General features: G+C 40.1%; 1 protein-coding gene across 1 annotated transcript; it reads right to left on the reverse strand.

Annotated features, from left to right (window-relative positions):
• Positions 1-4,205: 4,205 nt before the first annotated feature.
• On the reverse strand, positions 4,206-7,058 carry LOC6499524 (probable aconitate hydratase, mitochondrial). Its single transcript, XM_001954406.3, has one exon. It carries the CDS (start codon positions 6,944-6,946, stop codon positions 4,550-4,552), a length of 2,397 nt encoding a protein of 798 aa, XP_001954442.2. The 5' UTR covers positions 6,947-7,058; the 3' UTR covers positions 4,206-4,549.
• Between the last annotated feature and the right edge of the window lie 7,966 nt (positions 7,059-15,024).

Genomic DNA, 15,024 nt, shown 5'->3' on the forward strand with positions numbered 1-15,024 from the left:
AGAAATGAATTTAAATTTGAAATAGGAAAAGTATTTTCTTTCTTTGATTTACATTTTCTTTTACTCCTCCGTATTTGTTTAAGGGAATTGCAGTTAGTCCTTAAACTATCCTACAACAGAATATTTTACATTCGATGCAAAAACATAAAATCCCAGCATCATCTTTTCAACATTCCGTAAATATATAAGTTTAAATAGCAATATCAGAGTATAAACATAAATCTCAAGAAAAGCATCCTCAGACTGAGCATCTGCGATGGAAAATTTAAAGCCATTACACTAATAAATAATCTGCCACAAATTTAGCACATTGCCATCGATTTAATACAGCTTCAGCTTCATCTGCAGGAGCCTCGACCACAGAACATTTCGCTAAAGACACGCCCACAGACAAATCCGAATCCAAATCGCATAACCCCCGCCTTCTTTGATTCCCGCCCGTTCACACATGTTCCATGGAGATATTTATGCCGTGGGATAAGCGGGATGAAGGGGATGTACGAGTATATAGAAGGTTTCTTCGTTGCGAAAACGAGAGCCAGGAAAAAATTCATATGTCTGCTGGTGTGGCTGCTTTCAATTGCTTTTGGGTACTTTGGGTGAGGGAACGCCAGGAAGGAAAGGGACAGCTTTGGCCATCATCGATGGCTGCTTTCAATATCTAATAATATTGCGCATACGCCACGTTGCGAGATTTCAGAGCATCCACATTTGATGCTACAGAAGCTGTTGCTGGTTCACTTGAGTCGAGTGCGTGTTGGCGCAATAATCAACAGTTACATTATGAATGCACAAACACATTGCTAACAGTCGTGGTCAAAAGATAAAATTTTAAGGTAACAAAATCATATTTAATCCAAGACTTGTCTAAAATTATTGTTTTCAATGTCTGTGTTTATGACAAAATAAATAAGGTTTGTTTTTTTCCCTTATATCCTGACCGCAATCGTACATTTTTATGAATATATATATTTTTGTTCGATATGTTCATAATGCGGATTCTAACCCCTTTGAAAGGGGGAAACACAAACCAAGGCACACACATTGACACACCAACACACATAAGACACTTCATCTAAGTGATACGATAAATTTGGGATTTTCTTTGCATTATGTGCAGATTTTGCTGATTTTGGCTCTGCCACGCCCCCACTCTCGCCACCACACTCAAATTCTTTCCCATTTTAGCTGAAAACTTTTTTAATAATAAATAAAAGTGCTTAACTTAATTCGTGCTCTTCTCTTTTGCTCTCGATCTGTGTGCACTGCGAATTTTCCGCTTGTTTTTCCTCATTTTATTTGTTTCTTTGATTTGACACGCCCCTCCCGAATCCGAGGCCAACCACCACTACCAACACCCACCCACCCAGCACACAATGTGTGGAAATAATTTTTCGATTATTGTCAAGTTTTGCTTTATTTTCCTGCCCGCTCTATTGCTCGGGATTCCTTCTATTTTTGTGTGGCATTCGTGGCTGTTTACCTCGCCAGCGGCCAAAATGCAATTTATGGTTGAGAGCGAGTTTCGTTTCGCTTCATTTTATTTTCGTTTGATTTTTGCTTGTTTGTGTTTCTTCTTTCAATTTTTCTTTATTTTTTGTGGCTTGATTTTATTTGGGATGGTCGTGTGAGGTTATTGGCAGTTGTCATTTTTGTGTGATTTACGTTTATCGTTTTGAGTCAAGCGTGTAATTTTCTTATTGCAGCTTGCAAATGGAGACCTTATTTTCGAAGGCAGTGGGGGAAACTCAAATTTTAGTGGTTCACGAAATATGTGTATTATACAACATATTATGGAGAGTTATCTGTTTCATTATTTTTATTAATTTCAATATCTTCCTAAGATTGAATTCTTTAGATATAAAAATTCGTTACAATTTATGTTTAATATTTAACGCTTATATGTACAACATTTTTCTTTAATGAATACAATGCTATAGAATTCCGAAAGCAATCAATCAAAGACAATATTTTTATGAATATGTAATTGGCAACTTCTCGAAAAGGCTGTAGGAATTTCTAAGCTTTAAGAATTCTTTCTTTCCATTTACATATTTCCCATTATTGTAAGGTTTTAGCAACGCAACTGAAAAACTGGCAATTTCCAATGGGAACATCGCAAAAAATTCCAGTTCAATTGAAAAATCCATTATTACCAAGCCAAGCAAAAGGAAAATAGGAAAATAAATATACGTGAGGACAGCTATGTAGGTATGTGGTATGTATCATAAGAATAGCTTGAATATTTCCGTTTTCATCGCTGTATATCAATGAACTCGTTTTTAGATGAGTCCTACGCATTGACAAAACATTTCCAAAAAGCAATTAAAATTTTAATAAAATAAACTAGGCAAGGAAGCGGAATAACAAGAAGAGAGGAACGAAGTTGAAAAGCAGCCAGTAGGTGGTTTGTATGGGCGGGAGCTACGATACAATAGATGACATTAAAAATCCATACGAAAGATAAACACATTTTTCTGCTTGCTCAGGGCACCACAGACACAGACACACGCCCACATATAGCTGACAAATATCGAAAAGTGAAGCACGGAGAAAAGATTAAATTCACTTAAGTGCAAAGTATGCAAATGACAAACAGAGGAGATAGAAAGAGAGGAGAGGGCCAAGAAATATATGAAGTTTCCGGCATGCTACTAGAACATACACATTGAACCACATGCCTGCATTTGAAGCTGGAAATATTGTAAATTCAAATTGAAATGCATGTGTGACATTTGCCATCCACTCCCACACATACTAGCACATTCTGAGGATGGTAGCAAGATCCAGAAGATACAGAGATACAAATGCTAGTGGCAGAGCCAGTATACAAAGGCGGCTTGACTCCTGCCTGCCTGTTAGAGCTTCGACCAAATTGAATGCAATTTGACAAAAATCATAGCCTATAATTTGGGGGCCCCAGTCACCAGGTGACTTCTTGGCAACTAGACCATTTTCCAAACTGCCCCCTTCCATCGCCTCTATTCCAGTATTATCTTCTCCTGGGTCACATACATACACACATTCTCCGATTATGGGTTAATAATTGAATATTTTCGGTTTCTAGTAGAGTTCCATTGCCATCATTTTTGTTGACCTCGTTGATTGGGTCTGTGGTTTTTTAATCCTTATTAAAGGCATTCATGACTAGTACTTTACCTTATAAAAGACCTACACTGATGTAAATGTCTGTAGATTTATTATTAATATTTTTATATCTTATAAAAAGTTATGTTAAATATTGTGTATGTGTATTAACACATCAGTTACCCTTTTCCAAAAAATGAACTTTTTAAAATGAATAAATTTATTGAGTTTATGATCGATTTGGAATCCTTCAATAAGATAATTTTAAAAGGTTTCATCATTTGAATTATTACACGACAATGATATCATGCGCTGAAACGCACTGTATGCCTTAAAAGTGCAGCAAAGTCATGAGCCCAAATATGCCCCGAAAATGGTCCGAAACAGTTCACAGAGATAGAAACGGCTATTATGCATATAGGCATACAGCACCCCTAGTGACTCTGACGCTCCATCCCCTTACTATATCGTTCAGTTTTCAATTCTTTCCTTATGTCTCTCTCCCTGGCTCCCTTTGGATTTTGTGAATGACTTTTTGGCACTAATTAAAAGTAGCAAATAATTTTCTATGCCAACTCAACCCACATAAGCACACACTCGCAATTGAGTTTAGTCCTGACGAGAGAGAAAGAGTGAGACGGAAAATGCAAATATGGCACGGCCTCTGCTCCAAAGCTCCCCTTGAAAACCCTGCCCCTGAGACAATGACAATGCCTGTGACAGTTTCGGTTGGCACCGATGATAACGCCGCTTATTGTCTCTCTGTCTCCCGTCTCGCAACACTATGCCACCCCTCACTATTATCCGGACGTTTTGGCAAAAAAGTTTGCAGCTTAAGTCGGAAAATTTATTATTATTTTTCTGCATTGCGGACTGTGTGCAATTTTAAACGGATTTTAATTAGTTTTGAATTATTTCGGTTTTAGTTTTCGGCATTTCATGTGTCATTTTGGCATTAAAGTTTTGCCCATTATGCGGAGTATAATAGTGGTTTATGTAAAATCTATTTTAGTTTTTAGAGTAATCATTTAAAAGACGAATTTATCTTGTCTTATCTTTATCTTAAATATTTAAAAACACTGAGGAAATACTGATGATAAAATAAATAAACATCCATAGTAGTTTCTGGTAGTTTATTTTTTCCAAAGGAGGTGAAAAAGAAGAGCCTGCCTAAACGAATTATAGCAATAAATTTACACCCTTCACAGATTTCTAACACCAACAAATAGCTCCATAAATAGCTCTCATGTACTTCTTGACTTTAGACTCTTGAAGATTTTGATAGAGCAAGGTGGTTTCAGCTTCTTTACGCTGTGGACTGTCCAATTTACGTTCTTTACGCTGTGGACTTTGGAATATTCAGTCCAAAAAAACTTCAAAAATGAGAAAAACTAGAAATTTCGTAAATAGAAATCCGGTAAGGAACCTTGTTAATAGGTAAAAAAAAGTATCTTCTCTTCTACTACTTCTTCTTTTCACCACCACCCTTCTTAGTATCGTCACCCTTCTTGGCATCGCCACCTTTTCCGCCGGCCAGCTCCTTCATGAGATTCAGAGCACTGCCAGCCTTGAACCATTGGATTTGCAGGTCATTGAGCGTGTGGTTCAATTGGATTTTACTCGATCCACCATTCTTGATCTCACAGTCTACGGGTTTTCCAGGGGCCAAGTCCTTCAGGTTTAGCAAAGAAATTTTGCTGGATGGTTGAATTTTGTCATAGTCCCCAGGGTTGGCAAAAGTAAGAGGTAGCACGCCTTGTTTTTTCAGATTGGTTTCGTGAATTCGGGCAAATGATTTGACAATGATGGCCACTCCGCCCAAGTGACGAGGTTCAAGCGCAGCGTGCTCCCGGGAAGATCCTTCCCCGTAGTTATCCTCTCCCACGGCACACCACTTGATCTTATTGGCCTTATAGTCGCGAGCCACCGCTGGGACAGCATCAAAATTTCCAGACTTCTGATTTTTCACCTTGTTCATTTCATTGTTCTCGGCATTGGTGGCTCCGATGAACATATTATTCGATATATTATCTAAGTGACCTCTATATTTGAGCCACGGACCAGCGGCACTAATGTGATCGGTGGTGCACTTTCCCTTGATTTTGATCAACACCAGCATATCTATATAGTCCTTGCCGTCCCATTTTTCGAAAGGTTCCAATATCTGGAGTCGATCCGACTTCGGATCCACATTTACCTTAATGTCATCGCCGCTCTTGGGGGGTGCTTGATAAGTGTCCTCTCCCGGATCAAAACCTTTTGCTGGGAGTTCCTCCCCCTTCGGCTCCTTAAGCTTGAAACCCTTTCCATCTTTTCCTATCAGTTCGTGTTGCATAGGATTAAAGTCCAGACGTCCGGCTATTGATAGGGCCGTCACCATTTCCGGACTTGTCACAAAGCAGTGAGTGGCAGGATTGGCATCATTGCGTCCAGTAAAATTACGATTGTACGATGTGACAATTGTGTTCTTTTCCCCCTTCTTAACATCTTTTCGGTCCCACTGGCCGATGCACGGTCCGCAGGCATTGGCCAGCACAGTGCCGCCAAACTTTGATAATATATCCATGATTCCGTCCCTTGCAATTGTTGCGCGGATTTGCTCCGATCCTGGGGTGACGTTAAAAGGTATGCACGCCTTCAAACCGTGAGCTATGGCATCATTGGCAATGCTGGCACACCGACCCATGTCCTCGTATGATGAGTTCGTACAGGAACCAATTAAGCCTACTTTAATATCCATGGGATAGCCATTCTTTTTGGAGTTCTCGCCAAGCTTGCTGATGGGATGCGCTAGATCTGGAGTGAACGGTCCATTGACAAGGGGTTCCAACTTGTCCAGATCTATATTTATATCCTTATCATACTTGCAGTCCTTGTCTGGCGTTAGAAGAACGTCCTTGTATTTCATTGCCAAATTGGCTATATCCCCGCGACCAGTGGCACATAAATACGAGACCATTCGATCATTAAATGGAAACACAGAGGTGGTGGCTCCAATCTCGGCACCCATATTGGTAATAGTGGCCATGCCGGTGCAGGAAATGGACTCGACACCAGGGCCGTAGTACTCCACAATAGCTCCAGTTCCACCCTTTACAGTGAGAATTTCGGCCATCTTAAGAATCACATCCTTCGGAGAAGTCCACCCACTTATTTTGCCAGTCAGATTCACACCAATCACGGTGGGACACTTGAGCTCCCAAGGAATATTGGCCATTACATCCACGGCATCTGCACCACCTACTCCGATGCACAGACCTCCCAAACCGCCACCATTGGGTGTATGGGAATCAGTGCCAATTAACAGTAGACCCGGAAAAGCATAATTCTCCAAAACAATCTGATGGATAATTCCGCTGCCTGGCTTCCAGAAACCAAGCCCATACTTGGCACAAGCGGATGCCAAAAAGTCATACACTTCCTTATTGATATCCTTGGCTCTAGCCAGATCCTTTTCCCCAGATATTTGGGCTTCTATTAAATGGTCGCAATGCGCTGTCGAGGGAACGGCCACTTTTTTCAAACCAGACGAAATAAATTGCAGCAAAGTCATCTGGGCAGTGGCGTCCTGTAGCGCCACACGATCCGGACGCAGTCGCAAATATGATTTCCCCCTTTCTATTTCCTGATCGGCTGGATCGTCCAGGTGTGAATATAATATCTTTTCCGACAGCGTCAATGGCCGTTTGAGACGGCCTTTAACGCATTCGATGTTTTCCTTCATTTTCTCAAAGGGCATAAAGGATTCAGGGTCAAACTTTGACATTGGCACTTTTCCGTAGCGCGGATATCCTGCCACGTGGATGCAACGCATCATGGTCCTCGTTAGCCCATTATATCTCTTCGTTCCACGCAGCATTGCTATTCGGTGGCTTTTATAAAACTTATTAAACTAATTTTGTAAGCTATGTGATACAATTGGTTCGTGTGACTTATATGAGGAAGAATGACTGCCGAATACGATGAGAGGTAACTACGGGTTGCTTTGATTGAAAATATGTATGTACATATGTTCGATTTTAGTAGAAAATTTATATGCATTGCAAAAAAAAAATTACATATAATTTAATTATAAATATATTATTTAAATAATTTGCTATAGTTAATACCAGCTTTGAATTGTTACAGCAATGTACCTACATCAAATTAGCATTTGTGATATGATTTATGATTTATGATATGGGTTATCCTTTAACTATTTAATGTTGCTTGGATTCTACTTATTTTATTGTTTTTGGACTAATTGGGACTGATTACGTGAGCAAATAGGATGGACCTAGCTAACTGATGCCTCAGTAATTCTAATCCCAACTATAAATTAAACAAGGTACGCCCCTTCTGTGGCCCCTTGAGCTTATTTATTGAGTTAGCTCATTGTGCCATGCGTATTTGATGCAAGCCAATAGCTGCAGATACAAACTATGAGATGGATACATGCATTTAGATAGTTCGGGGAAAGTGGAGAGGTAAGTGTACACGTCAACGGAATTGATGTTGCCAGTGAATCAGGGACTTGTCCCGGAGGCGGGCATCCTTCGATACCATAGGCCAACTGACAGACAACGGTCAGCCCAAGGCCTAGAGACGGGCCGACGTTGAGAGCTAGCAAACTGGACGAGTGGCAAACAGAAGGATACTGGAATGCCAGGATGCAGGCCGCTACAAAAGTGTCAACTGCAAGTGAGGCGCTCCTCGGTTCGCATCCTCCTGCAATTGTGATTGTGTTTGGTTTGCTAGCGCTGGCAGCATGTCATAATGAACGATGTGGGATGTGGATGTGGGAACACGGACAACGGACATTGGACATGGGACAGCGGACAGCGGACAAGGGGTAGCGGTAGTTGGCTGCACCACATTCAATTGAAATCGACGTGCCAGTTGGCCACAATGCCATTGACGATTCTGCTACTGCTGGTGCTGGAACTCCTGGTCAGGATTGTTCGACGCTGATGGCTTCGGCCCGTAGTGGCTGCTAATGGCAAAAGTCTACTTTCCCACTCACCCCTCCATTTTCCCACTCTTTTAGGCCACAGACATATTTCCCATAAGTAGGCGGCGATGCCAAAAATTGATTGGCAACTACTTGGCACATACTCTCAACCACAAAACTTTTCCTCTAATGGCACTTTCGATGCACACTCAAAAAAGTTTATTCCTTTCAAAAATATGGTACTCTTAAATTTCTAAAAGCAATTATCAAGCAAATAAGAAAATGATTTAAATATTGTAACAAATAAATTTACAAAAAAAAATTTTTTTAGTGGGCCCACTTTTTAGTGTGTTTTAAAGTCGAGCATACGTTGGTTATCACTCTGTATAATTGATGGATTGGTAATTGTTCCGCGTTCAGAAACTTTCCATTGCATATTTGAAACTACTCACCCATCCAGGTACGTTTTACCTTTTTTCCCATCTAGTGAAGCGTGTTGGGTCAATTTGATTTTGCGGCTGAAAATGTCAAGGTTGTGCAAATTTCATCTCATACTCACACAGGTTTTGCGCTGTCATTTGCCATCGCATATTAGATTCGCTATCCAGTGCCACCGTCACCCTCTGGTCATCATCATTGCATTCTCTCTGAGGATAAAAGAAATGCAATTAGCTTAAATATATTTGCGTTTGTCACATGACCTTGGCCCGGAAAATGGCATGACTTTAAATGTGCGCCGCACTTATCACCATTGCTTAGCATTCCATTAAATTATTGCAATTGAAAAATTAGCAGAAAGGCTTTAAAGTCAAAAAATATTTAATTGTTCCGATTTGAAAATAAATTTAAACGATTTTTTTTCCTGCGGCCACAGTTTGTAATGATTGTGTGATTATCCTAAATGTGTTTGAAAAAACATATCATTGGGAAAATAAATATGTCCATATGTAGAACCGATTTTCGAATTTTAGGAGAAGAATGGCAATGAGAACAAGTGGAGGAGGCAGTAGGTGTGGCTTCTGCGGTGTCGGTGGCCAAAGTTGCAACAGAACTGAAACTTTGGACTCGCAAAAATTTTTAATCCCCGCTTTTGCCGTTCCCTTTTATTATTCCCGGATTTTTCCAGACTTTTTTCGTATCCTTTTTGAATGGGGTGGGAAAACAATACGTTCGTTGTTTTTGCAGAGTGCCCCCACGCCTGCACTTCGGCACAGCTTGCGGTAAAAGTTTTCAATAATATTCCCAAAAGTCCAGTCCAGACGCCGATGAGCAGGAAGGCGAGGCGAGAGACACCGCCAGAGAGCGAGTGGCAGTGGCAGCGGAAGTGCCGCCATAGTTTGCCATCTAGCATGGTGGTGCACAGTTTTTCGGCACACCGGCAGCAATATTGCAATAAAATCCAAAAAGAAAATTTCGAACCATTTAGGTGATGGTTCTGAAAAATGATTTCACATTTTTGGTTTCTAAAGATTTTAACTTGTGATTTGTGATTTTAAATAACAAGTATTTATAGACTTTATAGTTAAATAGCTATATACCTAATATAATATTAAAATGTTATTTTAATAATTCGGTATTTAATGGAGAGATTAAGTATTTGAAGTGTTGAACTTAACATTGTTGTAGATGCAGTTTTGCTGGCACGTTGCATTCAATATTTTATTAGATAAGCTATTTCAGAGATTTTTGCACTGTATTGTATCCAGTCGAATGTGTTTTCCGGAGCAGACCCACTACGAATCTGGCTTTGTTTCAGGGCGCCAAGCAGACAAATTCAGCATTTCCTGCACACGTGGCTTTGGCGATTTCCTTTTGTGCAAACATATTTTACCGCAATTGCGGCGTATACTCGTAAACCGAGTTTCACAGGACCATTGAAGCATAAGTAACAGAGTCCCAGTTCCCACTGTGCAGCCCCTAACCCGATTTTGTCCGGCTCCCCTCGGCGCTGGGGACCGTTCCTGTTCATATATATATGTATGTACAAATATGGATTTTTGCCATTCGTCTAAGCCATAAGTTGACCGCTCTTCCGCTTACCACGGTTCTTTATAAGCCCCCTTTGGCTATCCATTCATAAGCTCAATTCAGGCGCAAGCCAAGCTTTAGACTGGTATTTCTATTATCCGCTTTATTTTTTAGCACTGAGAAAAAAATTAAAAAACAGAATATTGCTTTGTGGAGAGATCCACGCTTGGGGGATATTTTATGTCGAATCAAGACTGAATCCCAATTCCCTATATGCCTTTTTTACTAGTAGATTAGGTATTTCATAGCAGTGCACCAGATCCCCTCCGTTCTATTTGCTTTTCAATTGACTTTGCTCTCGCTGTCGGAACCACCTGGGTGCTCCTGCTCCGTCTCCAGGTGCATCGTCCACGTCCCATATTCTGGCGCAGTTACTTCGCCGCTGGTGTCTTCATTGTTTTAGTGAATAGACGCATTTGTGCGGGTCAGTTTAGTAAAGCGAAAGGCAGCTTTGGGTACAAAGCACCCACTGCTGGCCACCCATAATTAGATTTCATTGGCATCGCGGTATAATCTCGGCCAGGAGTCATTTTTTCCTTTTGCATACAACTTTAATGCATAAATTATGCCCAAGAAGGTTCCAATGAAGTGGTTTAATTCGGTCGGGTTAATCTGTAAGAGAGGTAACGTCGTGCGTTTAAGCTAGTTAATGAGGCAAATTACACATATCTTTCATAGTGAGCTAAGAATATTTTTACAGATTTGACGAGAATCCTTTCCACTCTTTATTCATATCTTTTAAGGTTCACTCGACATTGTTGTTGAAATCAGTATAAAAAGCGAACTAAGTTTGACTGGATCAGGCCGAAATCCATTAGAAACCCTCGTTTGCACACCTCTTTACAACCTTTTTCATAACTTTAAAAGGCAGGAAAATAATTTATAGACCATCCATTTTCCATTTACTTTAGAGGGCATCGTAATACCGTCCATCGAGGGTAAGCGATAAACCACCTTGGTCTGCTCAGCTACTTTATTAATATGTACACAATAATTATTCCCCGGATGGATTACAATGTGAACTTGGCCAGGAGCAGCAGCTGGAAACGCAAAGCAAACGGAAGACGGAAAAAAATGGTTCAACTGTGTGGCGCAATGTTGTTGAACTCCCCGAGAGCTTGCGGGTGGTGGGTGTTGGTTAAAGGTTGGCGAGCTGGGCAGCCAAGCGCACCGAAATGGACACGAAACAATGCCTGGGCATCTGACCATCTGACCTGACCCACTGGTGGAAAGCGAACCGCCGCGAATACCAAATGCCACTGGGCTACTTAGCACGAGCTCTTTACCTTAAAAAGACAGTTCATGCATTTGGCGTGTATAAGTGGGATCAGGATTCTCTTTCCCTTCCGACAACACACGCACTTAATTAAGGTACAGCTATCTACATTTTCTCGGTGCTTCCTGTAGACCAGGTTCACGCCCCACACATTTTCAATTTCCTGTCTCTGGTTTTGAGAGTAGAGTTGCATACAACTAGGTGTCCTTGTTGGCGACAGATATCAAATTTTAGCTTGACCCGACTAGGCAAAGTAGTGTCGCAAAAAAAATCCTCTTCACAAAATTAGTCTTTTAACATCCAATTGTTATGGTAAGTAAAGCTTATTTTAAAAAATGGATTTTAATTTTTTCTTCAGAGTTAGAGTAAATTCCTTTCGAATCCTTAGTTTTCAGCCGTTCTATTTGCCCTTCCACTGCAGATATTTTCTTAGTGCCAAACGGAAATTGTGCTTATGCAATTGCACAAGCTTTTTTACAAATCCGGACGAGGTCAGTACGTCGCAGGAGAAAAAAAATGTCAAAAAGTTTTCCGAAGGGACCGGACTCCCCAAAGAAAAAAAGAACTTCAACTCCACTCTGGAGCTGAGCTCTAGACAATGCAGTGTAATTTGCTGAAATGTTAAGCAAAACGTAATAACTGGAAGATGACATAGTCGATCACACAGTAGCAAAAAACTGTGGTTAACTAAAGCTTATAGCATATACATATTTGAAAGATTTCGAAAATTTTATTTAGTAAGGGATGTACTGTTGTCCAAGTACAAGGAGTCTTGGCCACTTTTGAATAATATCTTAAAATTAATATTTTTTAGTGTGATGATTTTTCTGTGTTTTCATGCGTTTCTTGCTTGCACCATGTCAGAGTTTTTCGACCTTTGTTTTTTTACTTTTTTTCAGCTTCTACAGCCTTTCAGAAGCAATAAAAGTCGATTGTCAACGTTGACTAGCATTCTTTGAGCTAGCGAGTGTATGTTCAGTATGTTGAAAACTTCAACGTTGCATCCAGCAAAGATTTAACTTTGGTCCTGGTCGAGTGATTTTCAGGTATGCAGAGGCGGCATGACCGAGGTCCAACTGAAAAACTCCTGTTCTGCCTGTCACTTAACATTTTCTCCAATGTCCAAACTAGAAAGAGACGGGCATGAACTGTGCCAGTGGGAATGGTAGAGTGTAGCTCGAAGGTGCAATGGGAGTCGGGGAAACGTCTGTGTAGCAGAAACTATGCAGAATTCAAAATGCTTCATAAAACGGAAATGAAAACAAATGAAAAATGATTTTTACTTGTGGGCAATTGTTACCCAGCTCTTCCAATCTCAATTCCTGGCATGGATTTCCATCTAGCCATTGTACTTGTTGCAGTTGTTGCATGTGCACCAAGCGCTTGTAGCAAATAAATTGCATTTGCACTTTAAGCATCGTCAATATGGCAGTTGCTGTTGTAAAGGGTCTTCCACTCGCCAGACATGTATGAGTTGGGGAAAAATACCAGGCAGGGAAGTCTGATAAATGCCTCTTACGTTCTATCTTAAAAGAGCGAATTCCGAAGTAAATATTAAAGTTAAATATTTTATAAACTTTTTCAGGAACACAAAACACAGAAGTAGAATCTCATTCAATTTTCTATTCTTAAGTAATTATATAAAAACCAAAGAATTTTCAACAAAATACTTAGAATGTTGTTGAATTACAAAGGTGAGTCCTGGACCATTTTTTGCTTCCTAAGTGTTTTATGTTGAGTTGTTTGCATTACACTTGGCCATTAGGAAGGGACTCCTTTCTTGGGATATTCGTTGAAAAGTGAACAGCCTGTTGACCTTTTGTTAACCCCGGATCAGTTGTTGACTTGCCAAGAACTTGAGCTGACCCCTTTCATCGGGCACCAACAAGAACGACAGCAAGTAGACGATGATGAACCAATACAATAGCCCTGGCAAAACCACAAGACAGCCCTCAGATGAACACTTGTAGAGCCCTCGACCGACACATGCCTTTTATTAAAAAATTAAAATTGCCAACCAGAGAAAAGGCAAAAAAGGTGAACTGGAAGGGGTACCCTCCTGTTGGTATCATTTTTTTTTTGTAGCTAAAATAATCAGGCAACTTAATTGAATCAAGTTGCAAGGCGATCCGGGAGCCAACCAAAGGAAAAGCCCTATAATAAACGACAAAAGAAAAGGCTCACGGAAAGGAGCTTCCAACAAGCAACAAGAGGGTTTCGAAACCCACAAACAAAATAAAAAGCCCAACCTCGAAGAAAGGAGTAAACAAGGGCTAAGGAGTGAAAATGTTCGCAAGAAAGCAAATAAATTCAAGTGAAAACAAATAACCCTCGATGGAGGGGCTAAAAAACGGTTCAACTTTGAATCCTCCGCGGCGGGGACTCTCTTTTTGGAAGAACGAAAATTCCATCACAAGTCCACAATAACAGCACCACCTTATTTATAAATTAACAGTTACAATTTTTCCCGCCGGACATACACTTAAAAATTTTTGTTCATAAAAGTTTAATATTTCGCCCACCCAGTTTCCTTCTTTCCTGGCTCTTTCCTTTTGTCCAGTTTTTTTTTTTTGTATTTTGCTTATTTTCATACTTGCTGTTCTTTGACGGTGTACGAGTGTGTGCTGTGTTCCGGAGGGGAAAATGGTAAAAAGGAAACTCCGGACAAGGTCCTTTGCCGTCGCTTAAGCAAATAATTTCTTTTCTTAGGCAGCGCTTTGGCTTTCATGCTTCGCCGAGTTCCGGCCAGTTTTTTTTCCCCTCGGCAACTCCCAGATGGCCAGCTGCATTGGTCCTGGCATCGTCCTACTCCCTAGCCTCGCCCCTTATCCTTTGCCACTCTGTTCCCTGTTGTGCGTTTTGTTTTTAGTTGCCTCCTCCGCTTGTTTGGCCTGCACTTCTCACGCACATTCTTCGGGGAATTTGCCTAGCACTCCAGCCGGTGCGACGGCCGGAAACGACTCGTCGGCAACATCTTTAAAAGCTTTTTGGTCATCTTTAAGTTGTTTGCTCATAATTTTATATTATGGAAGAGGTGATGCTTACAATTTCATTAGAAAAAACAACAATATTATTGCCGGATTTTCTTCTATAATGTTTTTTGGGTTAACCATTTCATTAATTGATTTGTCCCATTCGAATCAAAAACCAAATATATTTTAATTTTGAATGAACCCCCAAGTAATAACCACCCATATAAGTTGTCATAAGTACCTTGCAGTACTATCAGTCTTATCGCCTATGCTTGTCGGCAATTTATTATTTTTAATTACATCATTTTGATAATTCTATTACCTGATTCCGAGTATATGACATATGTGTGTAGAATGGTTTGGCAGTCAACGTCTTGGCCTTTAATATTGTAGTAATGTATATATTGTGTATTATATATATATATATATATGTATATATAATGGCCTTTAATATTTTATTAATATTAATAACTGAAATAAAATAGGCTGCGTTTAAGAGTACTAAAGGCACGTTTTAAATTAAAGTTAATTGATCAAATGGAACTAAAATCGAACTGGGAATCTCTGCAGAATATTCATATTGAAGACCCTTTGCAGAGGGTGCAAATGTAAAATAAGGAGTTCCGGCTGTCATACAGTTCGGTAAACTACTCCTTTCTAGTTTGTTTCTACCTTATTCATAAACTACTTTATTCTTCTTGGCTGCTATTATAAAATTGCTGATTTAGTAA

This window comes from Drosophila ananassae, chromosome 2L, assembly GCF_017639315.1.
Source record: "Drosophila ananassae strain 14024-0371.13 chromosome 2L, ASM1763931v2, whole genome shotgun sequence".
Lineage (NCBI taxonomy): Eukaryota > Metazoa > Arthropoda > Insecta > Diptera > Drosophilidae > Drosophila > Drosophila ananassae.

Excerpts from the sequence above, each read along its gene's own strand:
- LOC6499524 (XM_001954406.3), bottom strand. The coding sequence starts at position 6,946 with ATGCTGCGTGGAACGAAGAGATATAATGGGCTAACGAGGACCATGATG.